Below are 23504 nucleotides of genomic sequence, written 5' to 3' on the forward strand. Positions count from 1 at the left end.
AAGAGGAATATGAACATTACAGAGGACCAATAGGACACAACCCAACAGAATGAAGGCAGAAACAGGGTGGAAGCCACGCTCCCACCAACAGCAATAACACAAACACGAAGTGAGAGACTGGTTTGAAGACCATCACGCTTGAAGGACTTTGAGGTCCAATGGCTCATATCCTCAGGATGGGCTGTGTACTAGTAACCTCTGGCCCCTGTATGCCAGTAAACACTTGCACAGAAGAAACAACAAAAATTGGTAAAAGGACACTTGCATGGAATTTGGAGAAAGGAGCCCAGGTTGCAGGAGGGGAAGAGTCTGGAGGAAGCCCAGGAAGCCAGTCTGAATGCATATGGCTGGAATGTTAGCTGTGATTGCCATATCTCTATAAATAACTCTTTTAATTAAGACTCAGCTTGGTTTTAGAAACTGGAGTCCTCTCTGGTTCCCAGAGTGTGTTATATAAAACACTAGGGAATACGGGTTTGACCCAACCTTTCATCCTTCTGAAGCAGAAAAATTCAGCTTCATGCAGGTTACTGAGAAGGGTCTTTTAAAGGAGATCTCAAATGCCAAGGTCCCTGCCTTCTCTATGTGGATATCAATGGGGCAGCTTATGCTTCAGTAGGAGTTAGATCAGACCCTCAGGCTCACAACAGAACTGTGTTTATAACTATGTTTGTTGCTAGCAGGGTTATAATCTGATTTCTCTCACTAGAGTAGACAGGGATTTCTTTGTCTTGAAACAGATATAAAACCATACTATGAAGTCAGAGTTCTCAGGAGGGAAAAAGTTGTCTAAAGACAGGTTGCAAATCCAGATACTTTAGCTCTAATTCTAGCTTGGATAATTTTGTGGGCAAAGCTTAAAAATCCCATGTCACTTTTCAAAAGAGGAGTGGTTTCCTCTGATGTCCTTGGCCAAAATGTCCCATTCTGTAATGTTGTGTACCATGCTGCAGGTTTCCTTCCACCCCAGAGGTGGCTGCATTTCAGTGATGGATTAAATGAATTCTGAATGTCTTTAGTTTGTAAAACGCTTGGGGATGAAAGGGACTCTGTAAATGTACTATACCATTATCTATTATTAACACAAGGAATAAAAAGACTGGGAGCAACATAGATTAAAAAGCACACACAGGTCTTGCTGAGCCTTTTACACTCGGTTAGGGTTAGGCAAGACTATTTGAGAGTGTGAGTGCAGAGCATTTTGTGATTTTAAAAATATTTTAATATTTTAAACAGGATTTGAATCCAAATGTATTTCAAACTGATAGTTTTGAATGTTACTAGTTTGTTACTTTGTAATTTATATTTTTCTTCACACTTGCATCTGAATGCAAGATGAGTTTTAAGACCTCACTCTGGCCTATCAAATACTTTTAGCACATAGAATTTTGACAAGTTCTGTCACTGTTGCTTTAACAGCCATCATTACACAGGGAGAAGATTTCTAGTCAGTCACAGATACGTGATCGTTTAGTTTTAATAAGAGTGATCAATACCATCAGATTTCCCTTTAAATGCTAATGAATGCTTTAACACAGCAGATGTGGACACACACAGTACATTGCAGATTAAAATTAGGCACAGAATTAAATTGCTTACAAACAGCAGAGGAATCAGTTTGGACATCTTGATAATCAGCTACCGCCAGCTGACAGCTCTTGGATGGCTACCACTAATACACACCTCCTAGAATCTCTGTCAGGTCAGGCATTATCCAAGATCTGTATAATTACCCTGTTGTCCTCCTGACCCAGCTGTAAATACTCTCTTGCAAACTGTCACAAATTCTTTCTGGGATTAGGGAAGGCTCAAACCATGATCCTGGATGCAACCCTCTCCATTCCTGATCTTTGGATCTTCAGATTTTACCACTGAGGCCCAATTCTAGCAAATATCCTGAGGTATGATTAACACAAGGTATTACACAAAATTCAGTTCTGGTTAGACCAAAATATATATGTTAGGGAACACCAATTAAAGTACAATTCTTGTTCTGAGCGGGGAACAATGTTCAGTGTTCGATTTTCCATGTACCCTAACTAAGGCAATAGCTACTTTATGCAGCGATTCTTTCAGGCCATGCTTAGGTGAATAAGAGTGGCTCTACAGCTTCGAGCACTTTAAAACAAACATAAAACAACTTTATCATCACACAGCTATACATACATACAGCCTAATTCAGCTCTAGCTCAATCTTCTTATTATTTTGTTCCATCTTTTGTCAGGTAATATTTTTGTGAAAGGGAAAGATAGCTAAGTGATAATGTTCTTAGGTTTTCTACAGGTGAGGCCCCACCAATAGTGACCACTGTTTCCGCTAGCTTGGTTTTGAGTGAACATGTTTTGAACATAGGAAATAAAACCCCCAATTCAGTGTAACAAGTATGTCCCCACCTCAACCTGCCAATTCCCTCCTTCTTCCTCATCTTTCATACGGTTGGTGTAGAGCAGCAACTACAATCTCACCTGAAGTTGATGGAGCCAAATGGCTATATCAGGAATAGCAGAATTCCCTCATTATTATTTAGTCTAAAATGGTGGAGGCAACTATGTTTTTATGCTGTTCTCTGCTTCTGCTATTGATGTATCTAGGAATCAGTTCAATGAGCATTGTCTGACATGACACTGTGATGTTATTTCCTACAGCTGCAGCTTTGGAGGGCAGCAGCTCCAGGAATGACAGCCTGCATGATGGTGGTTCATAGGTTAATCATAGAGCCATAATGACAAAGAGGCCTCCAAACATCCCTGTTTGCAGGTCCTTTTGTAGCTGTGATGTCAACCTCCAGGTCCCATGTTACAGTTCATACTGTAGTGTTCATCTTTGTAATCCTTCACCCTAGGACTTGTCTACACAGGGAAATTGACCAGCATAGCTATTGCAGAATAAAATATTTCAGACACCCTATTCCTGAATAAAAATGACCTTTGTTCTGGAATAATTACTCTGTAACGATTCTGAAATAAAGTCACTATTCTGGAGCAGAGTGCCCACAGGGGAAGCTATTCTGGAATAATTTATTCTGAACCAATTATACTGGTCAATTTACCTGTGTAGACAACTTCTAGGATTACAATGACAGTTGTGCAGTGTTTATTCTATGACCTTTCCTTTTTTTTTTTTTCTTTTTAAGTCAGCACCTAAAATTTGTTACGCAGCTTATTCAGACCAGCTGAGCTGTGCTCAGACCAAGTGCAGAGATGGGGACAAAGGCACCTTTTGCAGCTTGCTGATCCTCAGTCTGAGAGCAGCATTCTAAATCCTCAGTGTAAAACAGAGCAGTCTGCAGGTTGTAAATTTGGATTAACCCAGAGTCCCTGCACAATAAAACCTATCCTGACTTTTGAGCGCCAGGTAACTTTTCTCTCTCTGTTTCACCTTGGCTTATGACAAGCTGATTATCAGAACAGAAACTGACTGCACAGCCTTCACAATCCATCATTTGTTTTGGTATAAAGTGTTAAAAAACAGCTTCAAAGGAAAGGATATTTGATACTTTGTGTTGGTGAATATTGAAGTGAAGCTAATAATACCTGGGAATCCACAATCATTTATCCAGCTAAAGGTAGGTCTACACGGCAAACAAACAGAACAAAAACCCTCAACCTTGTAGCAACAAGTCTCAGAGCCTGGGTTAACTCACTCAGCTATGGGGCTAAAAATAGCAATGCAGACATTGCTGTTCTGGCTCTGAGCCCCATCCCCCTTGTCCCGTTTCAGAGCCCAGGTGCCTGTCCAAGTGGGAATGTCCACACTGCTATTTTTAGCCCCATGGCTGGAGCCCTGTGAGCCTGAGTCATCTGGGGTTTTGAGACTTGCTGCAAAAATAGGATTGTTGTAACTTATCTTATTTTGGCTGGCAAAGAGTCAATATGTGGGGGAACAATTAAATATCTAGGCTCTAAAATTGAATGAAGTACCTCAAAATACAACAGGCAAAATATTGACAAAGTTTTTTAAGAATAAACAAGTGTGATGCTAGACTTTGAGCAAAAAGACCCCTGATAATCCATGTTTGGAAACAATAAGAAAATGCTAACATTAAAGTCACATTGTTCTCTATAAGACCCCTACTCAAAAAAATAAAGGTTAATGAACAATTTAGGATATGCACGTACAGTATTGAATTACAATTTTCACAGCTGAAGAATTACTGAATGGTTCATATAATGGTTACATTTAGTTAGCCTGATGTTAAAGGTTTATGATTATGTATAGTGAATGAGTCTGGATAGGCCAGGATAGTACTTATGCCAAGGCTTTGGCCTAGCCTTTGCTTTGACATAGTGTTGACGTGCCAATTTCTCTCTTATGTAGGTGGGCTTAAATAATGTTCACAGCTGACAGGATAACGGTGATGTTTTGTTCATGGGATGTATTGTGTTGGAGAACATAGATAAGAGGAAGTTAACCAATATAATAAAATACACGAAACATAATGCTAAAAAGTCTCTTATGTTAGGAGAAACAGGAGTAGCGTGACATGAGACATAATGACATGAAAACAGCATAGATAGCAAACGTTATTTAAATTGAAGCTTGCACATGAGTATTGTACAGGTTATGTAAGACACAATGTTCATCGTTGATTGGAAGAAAGCTAATGAATATGTAATGTGGTAAGATATAAGAAACCGAGCAAACAGGGCCCAAGTCGGAGAATGCTGGACCAGAAACTGAGATGACCATCCTGAAGTGGACAAGAGGCTCCTGGTACCCAGGAACTCAGTAACTTGGGCCCCTGCTTGTTCCATTGTATCTGTTTTTATATGATCAAGAATTATAAGGAGCAATTCTGTCTGAAAAATTTATAAATAAAGGCAAAAATTGATTAATCTTAAATTGGGTGGACTCGGGGCAGTTTTCAAACTTATACCTTACAAACAGTTTCATTAAAATTGACTGTAGCTGCATTCCAGAAAGTCCTGCCCATTGTCCTACAGGACCCCTGCTTGCTCACAGTCATGTTGCAGCAAGGCTGGAATTTGCTGCCTCTCTCAACAACAGTCATCACTAAGGCCTTGGCTACACTTGCAAGTTAGAGCACATTAAATCAGCCCTGGGCACCCTAATTCTTGAGGTGTCCACACTGGCAAGGCACTTAAAGCGCCTGGACTCCTTGACTGGAGCGCCCCTGGTAATCCACCTCCACGAGAAACATAGAGCTTGCTGTGCCTTGACTGAAACACCCGGGTGTCAGTGTGGATGACATGTTGCATTACTGCACTGTGATAGGCCTCTGGAAATGTCCCATAATCCCTTGAAGTCAAGTGGCCACTCTGGTCATTGTTTTGAACTTGGCTGCAGGCAGGCAGATATCCCATTTCAAAGCTCCATTTCTGACAGCCGGCATGCTTATCTGTTCCCCCGGACAAAGCAAACCATTACTGTGGAATGCTGCTGCTGCAGAGGCAGATGTTTGTGCGAACATGTGTGAGAGAAAGGCAGGAGGGGTGGGGGTGGGGGCTGATGGGGTTTTCCCCGCCGCTGTCTGAACTTACAAGACAGCATGCTGACACACTCTCTGCCCCCCAAACACACTGTCTCTTCCCCCACATACACACAACACACTCCCTGTCATATTTCATCCCCCCATTTGAAAAGCATGCTGCAGCCACTTGCACACTGGGATAGCTACCACAATGCACTGCTCTCTGCCACCGCGCTTGCAGCTGACAATGTGAACACATGGCAGCACTTTCCCTGCTGCTGTCTCCGAGGGCTGGTTTAACTCCTGGCGCACTACATCTGCAAGTGTAGCCATGCCCTAATCTATAGCTTTTCAGCTTCAAGCTTGTGCCATCATTGCTTTGGGCTCCTTTTCTGTTCTCAGTCTCACTTTTTTTTTTTAAAAAATCATCTTGGGAATCTTAACTTTTTTTAATTGCATGAAATCCAATTTGAGTGAAAAGGTCAACAAGAAACTTTCTGAAGAGAAGGAGGCCTATAGCTGCGTCTTTCCTCTCAGTGGAGTTACAGACCACATTAATCACAAAGTTTGCTGACCTTCTCTTTACTACTTGAAGACTGCAAGACAAAATGGCACTTAAAATGCAATTTAAAAAATGCCTGCTGCACAGGGATAAATATTATCACAGGCTTCAATAGAATTAGATGTAGCTATTGTCAAGATAATTTCTCTCTCTTTTTCTCTTAAGAACAGCATAAACATCTGTCACTTTTTTCCCCCTTCTGATCATGACAAATCCATGTCTCACAGTGTGCTAATATATGGTAACTGTGCCTTTATATGAAGTGAGAGGTGGGGATTTGTCATCACTGGAGCGCCAACTGGGAGCAGAGGGAGGAAGCACAGGAGCAGATTGAGCAGAATTGGGGGGTATGGAGGGGAGATCTGTACCGAGAGTTGTGAAATAAGATAATGGTCTCTTCCTGAGCATCAGGCCACAGTATTGGCATCCAGTGCATGAGGTTGCTGGGTGTCATAACAACAACACTTGGTAAGAATGAACAGAAGAACTTTTTGTTATGATACACAGTTATCTTATTTAGTTTTTATTGAATGATTAAGCTAATGTAATGGACTCCCAGCCAACCAGGGACACAGGCAGAGAAAGGGAGGAGAGAAAAGCAGTTGCAATTCACCAGCATTTGGAATGAAAATATCATGACCAGGAGCTGTCCCTGACAGATGTTCTTTGCGGGAGCTGTGACTAGTGGAACCCCGGTTCTGCTCTCTGTTTGAGCATAAGAACAGGCATACTGGGTGACCACTGGTCCATCTAGCCAAGTATCCTGTCTTCCAACAGTGGCCATTGATAGATACTTCAGAGTTTGGCTGTCATCACAGTGAGAGGTACTGTTTCTAGAAGGCATATACTAAGGGTAGAAACATTTTAAACAACAGTAGATCTGATTTCATCATATAAACCAAAAATTCTGTTAAATTAAAAGAAAAAAAAACACTCTAGAAAACGTCTGCTAGTCCCCTCTTCAAACCATTCTCCGGCTCCGCCAAGTTCCCTTTGCTCTTTCTTTAGTTGACTTGCTTGTACTCTGTCTATGAGATTTCTTTGAATACTCTACCTTTATCCATCCGCCCTCATTAACTTTGGTCCCTTCATCATTTTCTTTAGGTTTGCCTTCTGTTTTCAAAGGCATACCTGGTATGGACTTTGGTTGATGGGGATAGTGGGTGTGCTTTTTGTGGTCATATGACTTTGATGGGTTGAGTGTTGACTGAGAAGAACTGTACATTTTTCCAGAGCGTCGATGTGCTGCAGAAGCAGTTTGTGGGCTTTTTCCACTGTATCTTCCATTTATGGAGAGTCCAGAGTCACTGACATAACTGTTCCTGCTTTTGCCTGCAGATCTGTCCCTTTCTGAAGGGCTATCAGAAGCTGCACTAGAGGTACTACTTCCCTTTGAATTAAGATGTAGCGATGATAGAGTTCTCATCAGTCCATATGGGGTTGGAGATGAACTTCTGGAATGATTTATCGGTGTAATCTGATAGCTAATAGGAATTCGTGTCCGTCTTACAGCAGCAGCATAGGAGTCTTGGTTGTGAAGGTATGGTAAAAATTGTGTCACACTATTAGGACTGTGGGGATGGGAATGCTGGTGTGAAGTGCTTTTTTCCATTTGACGCATTCTTAGAGTGTGCATCCATTCAACATCTATACCTGAAATATAAATGGAAACGAGTCACGTGATTTGAATTGCCAAGAAACTGCATTCCCACTTAATAAAGATCCGTGATAAGGACTCAAAATATCTAGAGAATAATTGCTGCTAAGAATGTAGCAAAATATAACATATCAGTCAAATTATTCCTCTCCCTCTCTGCCTGACAGAAATTAATCCCAGGTTTTACAATATTCAATATTATTTAATGCATCAATTAACTGGGCTTATAGTGTCCCCTGTGTGGATCATAGAGGTTAGAAATGGAAAAGACCTATTAAACCATTCAGTCCATCTACCCACCAAAGCAGGTTTGCTTCCTATAGGATGTTTTCTTGTGTTTTGTGTAGTCTAGTTTTAAATATCCCTTCTTATCTGTCTTCAGCTACTGCTCTTGGGAAATGATTCCACAGCCTACATTGCAAAGAAGAGACTTGTAAAAGAAGCTTGAAACAAGGAGCCACAATATCATGTGACAGGCCAGCGGTCCACCTGGACCACCAGCAAGTGCTCCAAGGACTACAGTTATGGAGCCAATAAAATACAGGAAGTAACAAAAATGGCCTATATACAGGGAAGGAATTCTGTTCTTTCAGCATGCTGTAGGAGTCCAAACCACTACTACTACTACTAGGCAGGGTGCTTATACACCTGTATAATCATCTGACACCCAGTATTGCTAATGCTTTGGTCCCAAGTCACTCTCTACACTTACACCGACCAAAATGATCACTGGGGTTCACACATAAATTACATCGAATGAAGTGCATAGGCAGAAGTGATGCAAGACCTGATCTGAATTCATCCACCAACACCACAAAGACTTCCTGCAGAACTACACTACTGCAATAACAGAAGCAACACTCACCTTCCCGCCCTCCACCCCCTCAAAAAAACCCACATGAATTCCTCCCCACCTTCTATTCCTTTGCCATCCAGCCATCAAATGACAGCTGGCAGAGATTCCAAATAAGGAATTGGCTAACATAATCCAAACACTTAGCACCAACCAGCATGAAGACCCCTCATCCCATTTCACAGAAAAGATCAGCCAAGTATGTGAAGAACTAATGCAGCGGTAAACTTGATACAGGACCAGACAGCATTTACAGATATACCACTCCTGATGATGGAGCCCTAGAAGATGTAGCCCTTCTAGGGTCCCCTCATACATGATGAAGCCCTTAAAGAATATTCAAGGCACTACCTGCAAACCAGGTCTATAACCCTCCTGCAAAGCAAAACCCCCTGCAAACTAGAATAAGCAATGTTTTCTTCAGAGACACAAACCTGTCAATTTTCCTGTTGTCTTCCAGATCCTCAGATAGCTGGATGAGCAAATTCTCTCCAACTCCAACTTTTCTAACTTCCCATTTTCATCAAAATCATTGACAGAGTAATGGCAACCACGTTCCAGTAATGTGACATCTGCCAACATACTGTATGCTTCACAATCAGGCTTCAGACCAGGATGTAGGACAAAGGACTAGTAGCACTAAAAAGACATGCTCCTCATTGAAATGGATAGAGACTATATCTCAATGTTCATACTTCTTGGCCTTTCTGCAGCTTTGGATGCAGTTGACCATAGGATGCTGTTGTCCCACTTATGTAACATAGATGGTGCATCACTCCAATGGCTTCCAACAGGGATTGGTGATGGACAACTGGTCCGCACCTCAAAGTACTTGCAGGACCCAGAGAAAAAGAGCTTGTCTCGCCTTCTGTTTAATATCCACCTAAGACTGCTTGGAGAGGGGGCAAAATGCTATGGGCTCCCCTGCCAATGCTATACCAGTGACACCCACCTATAGATCTCACTTTGTACCAGCACAATCCAGGAGATCACAAGGATGTCCCAATGCCTGAAAGAGATCATCACCTGGATAAAGAGCAGCTGTCTCAAACTCAATCCAAACAGAACTGAAGTCATGTTGATCAGAAGTGGCAAATATGTTGAAGAAATAGCCTGGACGTTGTCCTCCCCATTCCACTGACAAATGGGGAGAAACTGTCTAACTGGTATGAAGGCCTGGATTCTGATTCAAGTCTTCATTAAGCCTACATGAGCAAATGGCATCCAGAGAGACAAATGCCTTCTTCCACTTGCATCTGACTAGGAAACTGCTCTTTCATCCTGGATGAGGATCTGGCTTCTGTGGACCTGCATTCATCACCTCCAGACTGTACATGGACTTGGTCCTGATTTTAAAAGTCATCAACAGGTCAGAACCACATCTCCATCCAGAACCCGCCAAGATAGCTGTGCACCTGTGGGACAATGCACTTTACAAAGCGCATCAAAGTCAGAAATATTGTTCTCGATTGAGGGGATAACAGTTGTGTAATGAGGTCAGACTAATTCCGAGTCTAACCACCTTTAGGGCATGTTACAAGAAAACTTTTGTAAAAACCTTTCTGCTGCACCCATATCAAAATATAATACATGGAAAAATAAAATTAGAATGAAGTCAAATTAGATAAACAAAGAAAATACATAAGATTCCTCAACATGATTATACATATGTTACAAGCAGATCTTTCTACAGCCAAGGAAGGGAGAAGAACAGAAGACTCCATGAGGTCCACTACTGACTTTGCCATGTAGATTTAATTTATTTGGGAAATTTATTTAATTTATTAATCTACATTGATGGATGCTGTAAAAAACAGCGACTAGAGAGAGGGCTTGATTTTCAGAAGTTCTTAGCACCCACACCTTCAGTTGAAGCCCTTCATCAACGATTTAGATGTTGGCATAGAAAGTACGCTTATTAAGTTTGCGGACGATACCAAACTGGGAGGGATTGCAACTGCTTTGGAGGACAGGGTCAAAATTCAAAATGATCTGGACAAATTGGAGAAATGGTCTGAGGTAAACAGGATGAAGTTCAATAAAGACAAATGCAAAGTGCTCCACTTAGGAAGGAACAATCAGTTTCACACATATAGAATGGGAAGAGACTGTTTAGGAAGGAGTATGGCAGAAAGAGATCCAGGTGTCATAGTAGACAACAAGCTTAACATGAGTCAACAATGTGATACTGTTGCAAAAAAAGCAAACGTGATTCTGGGATGCATTAACAGGTGTGTTGTAAACAAGACACGAGAAGTCATTCTTCCGCTTTACTCTGCGCTGGTCAGGCCTCAGCTGGAGTATTGTGTCCAGCTCTGGGCACCGCATTTCAAGAAAGATGTGGAGAAACTGGAGAGGGTCCAGAGAAGAGCAACAAGAATGATTAAAGGTCTTGAGAACATGACCTATGAAGGAAGGCTGAAGGAATTGGGTTTGTTTAGTTTGGAAAAGAGAAGACTGAGAGGGGACATGATAGCAGTTTTCAGGTATCTAAAAGGGTGTCATCAGGAGGAGGGAGAAAACTTGTTCACCTTAGCCTCCAATGATAGAACAAGAAGCAATGGGCTTAAACTGCGGCAAGGGAGATTTAGGTTGGACATTAGGAAAAAGTTCCTAACTGTCAGGGTAGTTAAACACTGGAATAGATTGCCTAGGGAAGTTGTGGAATCTCCATCTCTGGAGATATTTAAGAGTAGGTTAGATAAATGTCTATTAGGGATGGTCTAGACAATATTTGGTCCTGCCATGAGGGCAGGGGACTGGACTCGGTGACCTCTCGAGGTCCCTTCCAGTCCTGGAGTCTATGAAAATCAGGCCTCTTTGTATGAGATGTCATACAATATACATACACAATATACATACAGGATGAAGCTGAAGTAATTTTGTTCAAAATAGATTTGTCCTTAAAAAAATGCTAATATTCCAGCAGGAGACCATAGACTTGGCACATGCAGGCTGCTTAAACTCAACTGAAATGCAAATAGCTATAGCAGTGGATTTCAGATTCCTCCATTTTATTGCTGGTTTTCTGAGGGAAGAATAGCTATGTCATGAATACTGTCTTTTACTAGAGATGTTACCACAGCATCTGCAATGGGAAATTTTCAGCGGTCTGGTTTTATGCACTGTCCTTTACAGTGTACACACAAACTAAATATCTTCTCTTCTTAGAGAGTTAATAGAAAATCATTCCCATTTTGTACGCTTGGTAAAGGGCTGTGGGGGAGGGCAGGAAGTCCCCTAATATTTGTTTTCTCTTCCTCAGGCTTTAGTTGAATCCTGAGGGATTAAAATCACTTCAATTTTATGTCAAATATATCAAAGGGGGAAGAGTCTTTCCTGTCAAGGGCTGATGGTGATGCCTCCATGTCAGACAGCTCAGTTTGCACACAAAGATGAACCCTCCTGAAAAAGACGATGTAAATGGCTTTCCAGGTTTCTTAGCCTTCTCCTGGTAAGGTACAGTTTTAAAGAAATGTGTGCAGTATGAGGATTTGTGCTTTCTAGGCACTGCATATTATATTCAGTCGCCTCTGTTCTTCTCACTAGCCTGTGGATCCAAAACATGGACCTCATATACCTAGGAATAGCAGCCTCAGGACTTTAATTTGGGACTGTGGTTGTTACTATTTTGCAGAAGCACACCTGCTTCCTGGCCTCATGTGGCAAGCAGCCATCTCATAACATCAGGGAAACCACCACTAACTGATCCCCTGAATGCGATGCTCTCTTTGATGCACCTGAAGTAGTACACTTACTGTTTTTAATGGCGGTTCTGTGTCACTCTTTGCACAGGGGTTGTCAGCTTCCTAGTGGGGACCTCACCTGTTTGTTGCAATGAAACTATTTCTATGCCATGAAAATCTCTGTGGGGCCAGAGCAGGTTTTACCTCTCCCCATTGCTTGATTCAGAGTTAGAAATCCTGATATCTTGGTTCTGACACATTCTGTATGCAGAATAAATATGTAGCCCAGTGAGCGTATGTCTTCCCTGCAGTGTTAACTCAGGTCTGACCTGCGTGGTGTCCTTAGACCTTCTCCCATTAATACAAAAAAGCCCTTCACCTGAATTTGGTGGTGCTTTAAAGCCAGGCTAGCTGGCCCGGCTGGGGGAAGGGCTAGAGCTCAGGTGCCACGTTCATGCAGTGAGGATGCAGGCTTAATCACTCGAGTGCTGATAGTCCTCCAGCAGCTTCCGACAATTCTCCCCACGCCTAGAACGGCAGACAAATTGTTCCACTGGGAATGCATCCTACAGCAGTGCAGCTTACTGCAAATAACCATGGGAGATGCCTCCTGAAGTCCTAGAACACACCTAGGTGAGTGCAGCACCAGCGAGGACACCCTAACTCGGGTCTGGGTTTGCAATGTGACTGCTCACACCTGCACTAGGTTGAACTGAGCGCTAGTCACCTGAGTTAACTCAGTAATGAAGACAAACCCTTAGGGTTATAAAATGGCAGCATGGATGTTCGGGCTCAGGCTGAAGCACGGGCTCTGGTCTCTCTCCTGCACCCTCTCAGGTTCCCAGAGTTCGGCTCCAAACATCTACACTGCAATTTTATAGCCCCACAGCTCAAGTCCCATGATCCTCAGTCAGCTGACATGGGCCAGCTGTGAGTATTTTATTGCAGTGTAGACATACCCCTACAGAACATACTTTAGGTCCCATCTGCATTGCAAACTAGAGCTGTGTTACAACTGGGTCAGGGGACCACTGTCTTGTAACTAGATTCCTTGTCTTAGATGTGATTGTGGCCTAGGCAGCCCCATTATGCAGGCAGAGGTTGTGAGGATGAGGGGCCTGCACCAGACATCCTCAGACTGGCAGCTTTGGAACTACCCCGATCTCTCTGCGGGGTGGGACAAATCTTATGGCTCAGTATGCATGATATGAAAAGAAAGTTGCAATCCATTATTTTGTTGTTACTCTCATACATTATTTGTATTGCAATAGTACCCAGAGACCCTGATCAGGACTTCATTGTGCAGGACACAGTACAGCCATAAAATAGAAGACAGATTGTGCCCTGAAGAACTTGCAACCTTCATAGTGACAAGGTGCAAAGGGGTGTAGAAACAAAGGAAGGAGAGGAGAGGGAGACATGGGTCACAGTAGTAAGAAACAAGGCTGAATTATTAGCAAGGATATAATACGGAGCCAGCATAGTTTATTAACAAGGCAGGACACTATAATGATGCACTAACAGGCCAAATTCTCCAGCCTGTTGCTATCTGCTGTCAGTCTGTCTAATACTATAGTGCTACTAATATTAAACACACAAGCCCATAGTAGAACTGGCAATTTTAAAAAAAGTTTCCTATATTTGAACATTGATGGGATCCCTTTAGCTTGGGCTCAAATTTGCCTCTAGTTATGTGGGTCTTTATAACAACATGAGTTCTGGGGGCATATTTTCAGGAAAAACTCCACTGAAGGCAATGGAGTTACAGCAGGGCTGTGTTTGACCATCTGTGTCAACAGCGCACTCAGCTCTGAAAGAGGTCTGAGCAGTGCAGTGATTTCAGTTTAAAGCCTGTTTAATTTATCTCATTGAATAAACCACAACAAACATTGTTCATAAAGATTCTGGAACTGAATAATCACAAGTCCAGGCTGGCCCAAGAGATCACGTTGAGATATGTTGGAAGAACTTGTAATGCAAATTTCCATTCTTCCTCACAGCACTGCTGGCATTTAGTCACTTCTGTGCAGGCTGGATTTACCCTCCAGTGCAGTGTGAGCTACACGCTGAAGCTCTACATGGCCCTGCATGCAGCTCAGTGTCTATGGCTCTGATGAACACCCTGCCTCCTCTGCCAGACAGCTAGGCAGAGCAAGAGAATCCATATCACAGCATTGCTCCTAATACCGAGGCAGAGCAAACCTCACTGGCATTGTGGGAGCTGCCTCTGCCTCAGGATGCCCATGAACAGAACAGAGGGAGGCAGAAGGCAAGAGCTGACTGGAGTACTCCTGCCCCCTTGTGTGGTGTGGAGAGAGGAGGCCAGGATAACAGCCACTGAGAACACTCCCTCCACGGAGCCAGGAAGGGGCTGAGGGAAGACTCTCTTCCCCTACAGCTATTGGAAGGAAGAGATGGGAGGAGACGCAGGGTGAGGGGGGGTGGGGGGAATCCTCTTGCTCACAGCAGGCTCATTTCAATTTTTCCTGGCTAAGAGTCAGTTTGTCAGCATATGGAGGCAGACAGATACATCTTCATCACACATTGATTCAACCAACATTCGCCAGGTGGTATCAGGGCATGACACTACAGCTACTGTGCGCTCCCTCTCTAAATCCATTCAGTGACTATTCATGGATTAAAGTTTGAGGCCCACTACTGAGACACTTTAGAATATGGAGTATATTCTCTCGGGGGGAAATCCTCAGCCCAGCATTCAGCCTGAGTAGCTGGACAGGGTGCTGAAAAGATGTGTTGGGCCAAGGGGAAGACAAGGACAATGACCTCCCACAAGCCACTGGGTGAAGTTTACTTCAGCCCCACAAGCAGCAATCTGTATCTATAATGTGCTCCCACTGCCAAGAATCCTCCCAGTGGTGAATCTCCTGGCTCCACCCCTCCACCCTGAGCACGGAGCCCCCCGGTCAAGCTGAGCTCTGCCACGGCTGTGCCCCTCTGTGCATAATCCCTGGAATCTACCCTCCTCCCTTGTGCTGTGAAAACATTCATGGCTCCACTCTCTAGGGGACCGCTATAGTTCTGGAAGCGATGACTGGACTTGCCCATTGATGCATAGGTCCAACCTCCATTAATGTGCTACAGAGAAGAGTATGAGACCCAGGGCAAACCTACAGGGTTTCTTCATGCTCAGGAAGCTCAGGTGCAAACCTACAGCACTTTAGTGTGCTGAGCAGATACTGCTACCGGCCACTAAAGGTCCCCCAGTGTGTTCTGATGTACTGCTGTTAATTGGCTCTCAGCTAGGCAAACCCGATATTTCGGTAACACTGCTGTCTCAAACCGGAGTACGTCAAAGTGCTACAGAACTTCTAGTGCATGGTAGCAGGATTCACATGGCCAGTTAGTGTGCAGCATGCTAGAGCACTGTAGATTTACACCCCTGCTTGCTGAGCACTGACACACTCTGCAGACCAACCTCCAGTTTGGAAAGGCTTGCACGATGGGCTCAGACAGATGGTAAAACTGTATGCATGTGAGAAAGCAACATTCAGACAACTGAAGACTGGACAGACGGAAGGAAACATCTTCAGGAGTACTAATAGGCTGTTTAGTTAGGACAAAAGATTGATTTACCTCCCATTGCTACTTACAATTAAAACATCCGTGGCGACATTAACAAACTGTAAATAAGCTATTGTAATGAACTTGTGTGTGTCCGCACACATGCCCTCTACCTGATAGGATCAGATCTACTCAGCTAGTTTTTTAAGCCCTTTACTACTGATATCTAGTGCAAATTCTTCTTTAACTCAGATGGGAAGAGATGGTGGTTTTTGGAGCAGGATGACCTGAGTTCTGTTCCTGCTGTCTCTGTGTTGCTCCAGGTGGCATGGAGTACAGAATAGTGACAACTTATTGCCATGAATTATTTACAGTCTCAAAGATCCCCTACTTTAGCAACATATACAGAATAATTCCCCTTTAACCAGGTTGGGCCAATCAGCACACGACTACCTAACATTTTAGGTGTCTCTCTCACATCCCACAAAGTTACATGGGCTTTGCTGTGTTACTCCTGCATACATCCCAGCAGGACATCACAGCTGCCACAGATCCCTGCCAAAGCAGTGAGACAGACCCATATTGCTGAAATAGAATTTTAGTTAGTGAGTTTTTGCTAGTCCTTTAAAGGTTTTGCATCTTTCAGCAGTAAATTTAATGCCATTCAAACATATCAACTTACTTGAGCTGGACCTGCGTCCCGGCCTGCCCTCCGAGTTTGGGAGGGAGGTCTGGATCATGAGCTGTACTGATTTCACCTGGTCCGGAGCTTTCAGTTTACTCCATTGAACTGCATGTATGTGTCTGGTGGTTTTTGGAGCTCTAACATCACCCTATTTAAGAAACAGAACAGATTACGATTTAGGACACAATAAAATAAACTGCCATGGCAGTGACCTTCCAATAACACTCTGAGGGTGTTATCATTTTGTATACAGGGTTTCTTTAGTAAAACCCTCAAGCCTGATCTCAGAGACTGTTAGAATCCAGAGGCTTTTGGACAACAGTTTTAGGATTCTGCTAAAAATCTGAACATGAATTTCCCTTTCAGTTAATACCCTGTACGAGGGCAAGATTCAAATGCCCTGCTTTTTAACAAATATTTTAATAACTAAATCAAGTTACGCTTCAAGTAAATAGTCCTTTCCGCTAAAAGAGATAGGCAGTATGCAGGTATTGTTGCAGGGGTTCCCCTCATGGTAACTTGTCTACAGTAGCAAGCTCTTTAATCCTGCAGTCTGTCCCTGTGACTCCTGTGAGGCACTAGCAGCTAAAAGGAACCTGGGGTTAGTCTTCCTGCCAGAGAAAACCACTGTTCTTCACTTCTGAGGCAAGCAAGCTAGGTCCAGAATTTTCCTCCCTCTATAGCACTGCTTGAATCCGCGCCTCAGGACAGAGCTGAGATTTCAATTATTAGCCTCAGTGTGAAGCATGCCATTGGTCTTTATAAAACACTTTTTGTAAGTAAGCAAAACCTTTTAATACAAAGTCTAATTTCCATCAGGTTAAAAAGTGTTAAATTGTCTCCAGATTTTATTTTATGTTTCTCTCCATTTCTCTTATCACCTTCTTCCTCCTCCTGTTGTTCCTCAGCTAATTAGCACTTCCCTGACAAGGGAAGAAACACATCTCTTCAACAAACACCAGCAATACTGACCACTGTTTAAATAAAAAAAGTTTTCTTACTTGAGGGAGAGAGAGCTGTCCCAGTCAGGAGTCTGAACACACAGTCTCTGAAGACATCATTCAGTTTTCATCAGAACTTGAGCTTTTACAATTAATTATGCAGTGCTAGACCTTGATTACAGTTTGCAGCAAAGTCAAAGTGCGCTGCTACCAGCTTTTAATGAAATCATGCTGTAGGTTTTCAACTTATATAAGTATTTGCCTTACTTTTTCTGCACTTACCTCATATGTAATAATACATTCTACATTCTGATCTTTTGCTATTCCCACAATCCATTTCTCCATTACAAATGGTGGCTGAAAAGGGAAAAATAAACAGAATGTGTGTGTGTGGGGGGAAGGATTATTATTTGTCATTTGATTGCTTTATTATTACACCAAAAAGTTTAAAAAAAAAACTCATTCCCTACAACGTTTGTCCTTTTTCATGTGGCAAATGCATCCATATTTTCCCTATGTATTAATGGGACATAAAGCAACACTGTTCAAAATTGTTTACTTCCCTTGTTTGTACATTATATTCATAACTAAATTAACAGTAATATGTATTTGCAGAGTATAGTATTCTTAAGCTAACTGCTTTTACAGAGGAAGCAGAAGAAACACAATGTTTTTGTAGGGACCTTAACATTTTCTTTCATTCTTTTTTAATTTCTTGGCAACAAAGAGGAAATTTTAAAAAACAACAAAAGCAGCTTCTTAGATTCCTGAAGACATTCTCCTCCAGGTTAAAAGAGTGTAGAAGTATGCTGAATGTTAAGCTTATACCTGACAACCTCCTTTTATTTAATTTTAATACTGATAAAACTTTAACATAAAAAAACAAGCAAAGCCTTGAGAAATGAAATACAAAGAAATGCGTCTCACAAGAGAAAATGCAAAAACTAACAAATCTTAACACTAATAATAAAGGTTCCAGCATTCAGTGGCCACGTAAACACAAGGACAGCATTAGTGTTAGTTCCAGTGGGGAAATTCTGTGTAATAAGCCTATCATGGTAACACCATATTTTGTTATTTCCTATTATTTTCCCTGTTGAGGGTTTGGATCCAGCAGTTGTTCGTAAGACAAAACAGTCAATGAACGTTGAATAAAGAATGTACACAGTTAAAGCCATTCATAAGAGTTTTTCCATCAGAGCACATTAGAGCAGCATTCTAATTGGCAATCAAGATGCTGCATATTTTTTCATTTAGAAATGTATATTGTTACACATTGCCAAGGTATTAGGGTGGGTCACATTAATAAAAAACAATCAGTTACAAATGAACTGCAAACAGAGTGCTCTGCCTATCAAAACAACTTCCATCTCCTAGATTAAAACCAGTCAAGACATTGGCTGGTAAATATTTAGAGACAAATGCTGAAGTCAAGTTAAACTCCCATTGAGGTAGAGTTGAAGATGCTCAATATTTCACTGACAATGCTCAATGTGGAATACATCCTACCACCTACTCCATTTCTTTGCCACATTTTCCCATTTTTGTAATAAAACAATGATCACAAGATGCATTTTATGGTGCCATTAGGGCTTGAGTTACTAAAGTTAATGGACAAGGTTTTCCCCCCATTACTGTGACTTTTCTATGCACTGGCTGCTAACTATTTTTCTATGACTTTGTGGAATCAAGGTTCCATACCTTGCATTGAGCTCTGATCTTGGTTGTAAGGGTAGGGTTTAAGACCTTGTCACATTTACGAGAAGAGTTTCATAACAAAGTCGGAGTTTTAAAAAAAATACACATAAGCTTATGGAAGTTTCAGTAAGTGGCACATTTTCATCACTTGCACTTCTTCTTTCATTTCAACACGGTAAACAAATAAAGAAAAAATACCATGGAAGTAAAAAGAAAATTTTAAATGATTCCTCTCATATTGCTTTATTGTTAGCCTAGCTTAATAGGGAATATTAACAAATCACTCCTATTATGATACAAATCTTCAAAAATAATGCATTTTATTTAAAAGCTGTCAAGAGACTGAGCTTTTCACAAGCACAAAAATCTCTTGCTGTGGTATTTAATGTCTTTGTTTGAGATCTACGAATTCATGAAGGCTGTAAACAGAACCCTACCTTTGTCATTTTTAAAATCTCTGCACCAGATAGGTTAGTGTTGAATGTCACATCTTTTATGTAGGTTATTGCAATTTCATCCCCATCCATCTCCATATACATTTTCCATTTACAGTCCTAGTATTAAAAGAGAGTAATGCCATTTTAGAACAAGAAACAAAACAAACAATAAACAAAATCAGCAAAACCCTAAATGTGTTAAACACAAAGGTTTGGAATACATTCTGACTGGATTCTTTTCAGGATAAAAGTACCCAAAGTGAATGAACCTTTCCATTTTCTTGGTAGCACTCCTATTAGTTCAAATCTGAGAAACCGCTGGCATTTTGATAGTGTTTTAGTTTCTTAAATGGCAGAATTTCCTCTGAGAGGCTCAGGAAAGATAGAGCATGTATATTTACACTAACAGGTAAATACTGTTTCAGGAGCAGGCATGGAAGGTTTCCATAAGCAAGCTGAGACAGAGCAACACAGCAGTAGAAAGAATCTGAGTTATCAGCTTTATTTCCAGTTAATACCAGCGGGCCCAGACGAGTCCTTCCACATGAATCCAAGAACAAATAATCATCAAGTCTAAGAAATGCCACTAAAAAAACTGCTTGAATAAAGGGGCAACAAGTTATAAGAGCCCAGTTTTATCAGGTACCATGCATCCTCCTGTGTGATACTGAGCACTCTCCAGTTCTGTTAATTTCAGTTAGAGTTCAAGAAGCTCAAGACTTCATATACAAATAATAACTATGGCCCTGATCAAGCAAAGCACTTAAGCATATGCTTGGCTATAAGCAGGTGAGCAGTCCCAGTGGTTGGATTGGAGCCACCAGTCAGAAGCACTCAACTCCTTGCAAAGGGCTTGATCCTGTGAAGTGTTGAGCACTCCAGCAAACCTCTTAAACACACTTAAAATTATGCCCATGCTCTGACTCATTGGCCTGGCCCTGGGAGTTTTAACTGAGGAACAGTGTAGTCTATTTCTGTGTCTTACTGATTGGTGGACAGAACAGAAAGACTGGGAGTCAGGAGATCTGGGGCCTCATTAGTGTGGAGCATTTTGAAAAACTGGCCTCTTCATTTAGGTTCTTACATGGATTATGAGCTCTGCTGAAATCTTGCCCCCAAGCTGCAATTGTGGCTGCGACACTGAATTGCCACATGGCAAGTCTGTGTCCCTCCATTTCTCCATATGCATAAACTTAACACTGTGTATTTCTGTGTAATACTGCAGATGTTCCAGAGACCATAGCAGAACACTTAGAGATCACCACCACTTCACTTCCTATGCTTTGCAGTAAAGAATCTTGTTTCAGGATGGCTATTACTGCATAAACCAGGAGTTTGTGCTGCTTTGGTGAAGTCTCCCTCCAAACCAAATCTGATGAACATCAATCTGTTTTGATAAACAATGTGATTCAAACCACTATCTCCAAAGGAAAAAAACTGTAATTACTACATTAAATATAGGGCCTGACAGGCACTGAGCACCTGGCAACTCCCAGTGCAACAGACTTCAACAGTAAAGGTGCATAGCAACTCTTTGGATCAGGCCCACAGGAAGAAGCCTCTTTTATAGGGTAATAAACCATTTTGGCCCAAACAGTTGTGGACCCAGCTATACTAGGAGCAGTGCATAAGCAAGGCCTTTTCTTCTTTAAACTGCAGTTTCATAGAATGAAATATGAAACCTTATCCCTTAAAACCCATACTCCTCAAAATTCTGTGTCTGTCACAGGCCAAACCATTCAATCTGCCCTCTATGTCCACTGCAAAATGAACATCATATTTTATCTGAGGAATATTGCTATTTCACCTTTTAAAATACTTATCTTTTTAATTTAAAAGAGACCAGCCCGATTTCTGGACAAGACACTTGTGGGGTCAGTTTAGTAGTTAGCTACTTTCCCTAAGTATATACTAACCTTTAGGTTTAACCATACCGTAAGCAACACTAGCTTTCTACAGTTCAAAGAAGCTTAAAACTAGAAAAGAGTATTGCTCTACTTCCCCCTATTAAAATATAGGCTCTGATTCAGCAAAGAACATAAATACATGCTTATGTCCATTTCAGTTCAGCATAGCACTTAATTCAAATTACTTAATTCATTGGGACTCAAGCATGTGGTTAAGTTCTCTGCTGAATCAGGGCCGTAAAGGACTCTTGAGTCAAGGCAAAGTTTACTACCTGGATAAAGTGTGGAAAAAAACATATATTGTAGAAGTGGCACATTGTATAAATATATTTATAAACAGAATATTTTTTAATGTCCTTCACAAAAGATTTCCCTGGGCACTTTACTATTCTAACACAAATCCTTATCAAATATCTCTCTCTTCAGTTTTGATTTAAATTAAAAAAACAGATTTAGCTTTTGAACTATGAAGAGGAAGCCAATTGCATAACACTCAAACTCTTGGGTGCAGATAATTTCTGACTTACATTTAGAACAAGCCAATAAATCAGCAGCCTCTGAAAATGGCTGTAGGAATGTAAGAGAAAAGCAAATCATAAAAGTATTTCAAACTCACTATTCCTAAGATCCATAATAGTAAGCAAGGACACTTTAAAAATCAGGCCTTCTGTTTGTTCCTGTGATCATATCACTCACCTTAAAACCAACAAATATTAATGTCAATAATGAAAAATGAAAGGAAAAAATAAAAGATTAGCCAGGGGCTTTAAACAACAAAACACACCTCTTGTTATAGCAGGTACAAAAAACTCTCACTGGGGAGAAATCTCATTCTAGAAGGAGGCATGAATTTAGGAGATGTTTCTAAATTCAGTTGTTGCAATAAAAAAAAAAGTTTAAGAATTGAGGAAAAATGGAAACAGCATCTTAGCAGGCAACTGGATATTGAAAAATGTAAGATGTAATGCAAGATGAAACAAATATGAAAAAAATGCTGGTCATGCTGGTATTAAAAGTAGTAGCATATTGATGATTTAGGCCCCTGGTAGCTCCTTTACATTCTTGGCTATTATCTATCTCAGCTGCTAAAACCTGCTGTTTTAAAGACATGAGAGTTGAACATCTAGTGACAGCACCTGGGTTATTTATCATTATGTATAACCCTGCTACACTACATTTTATTATGCTGGATTTAAAGGAAGATAACACAAGTATGGTTAATTTGCTTCTCTTCTTTTTATATATAGTGTCATGACCTGCCACTGCTTAGTCCCATGAGATATTTTTAAACAAAAAGAAATCCACAAGAAACTCTCCCTAAAAATTCCATTAATAACCTTTTGTAGCGTGTATAGGTTGCAGGGTCTGGAACTAAGAATGTTTTAATCTCTTCAGCAAAACAATGTCTCATAATGATGTACAGGACTATTGCTGTACTGATGAAGAATCATACATAATTCAGCACCTTTCACTTGGCACCACTGTGATATCCTCATTAGTAGTGGCTCACAGTGGCTGTCAGATGGTGTCCATGCGAATGCAGGCATTATATTGTCTTTGAGATGTGCAGCTGCTTCCATGACACTGCCAGTATATAAAAACATGACGCCAGTTTGTTTTATTTAGTGCTAAACCTTCCAGTTTGTAAAAACAAGGCTGACACAGAGCCTGACATGAGGCAGTGAAAATAATTAGCTCTCATTTTCTCAGCCTCCTATTTCCTTCTCCCTGCTGTGTTCTCTTTCCACTAAACCACCACATGTCAGTCGAAATGGGAGGCAATTAGTGGGCTCATTTCAGTCCCCACAACTGTGCTGAAAAGAAAGTATTTATGATGGCACAATGAACAGCTGAAAGATTAAATAACGTTTGCCTTTTGAAAAGAAAATGACTTCTAGCTAAATGGGCAATTTTTGATTATTCTCAAACAAGCTTAGAGTAGTTGGTTTTTAAAATACAAGAAAGGAAAATGAGTCATTTTTAGGTGAAAGAATCAAATAAAACTTGACACAGTAATGCAAATAACTGATGTTTTATTGCAAAATATGTAAATGTGTTATACCCTTAACAACGGCTCATGTCTCAGGTCAGGGAAGATTGTTGCCAACCAGACACCGGTATAGA

The 23504-nt window shown here is 41.3% G+C and overlaps 1 protein-coding gene across 3 annotated transcripts in view; it reads right to left on the minus strand.

Annotated features, from left to right (window-relative positions):
- The window catches only part of MAP3K20 (mitogen-activated protein kinase kinase kinase 20), a 564831-nt gene that overhangs the window by 425581 nt on the left and 115746 nt on the right, over positions 1-23504 (minus strand). For 2 of the 3 annotated variants that reach the window (XM_050969007.1, XM_050969008.1), the window contains exons 17-20: positions 19474-19590; positions 17621-17695; positions 16395-16545; positions 6948-7647 (exon numbers count right to left, since the gene is read on the minus strand). The exons of the other annotated variant lie outside the window; for it this stretch is intronic. In XM_050969007.1, coding sequence (XP_050824964.1) covers positions 6956-7647; positions 16395-16545; positions 17621-17695; positions 19474-19590 — 1035 coding nt within the window. In that variant the 3' untranslated portion in view covers positions 6948-6955. Of the gene's footprint in view, positions 1-6947; positions 7648-16394; positions 16546-17620; positions 17696-19473; positions 19591-23504 lie in introns of those variants that run through there. 3 annotated transcript variants of the gene reach the window in all.

This window comes from Gopherus flavomarginatus, chromosome 10 (assembly GCF_025201925.1).
Source record: "Gopherus flavomarginatus isolate rGopFla2 chromosome 10, rGopFla2.mat.asm, whole genome shotgun sequence".
Classification (NCBI taxonomy): domain Eukaryota; kingdom Metazoa; phylum Chordata; order Testudines; family Testudinidae; genus Gopherus; species Gopherus flavomarginatus.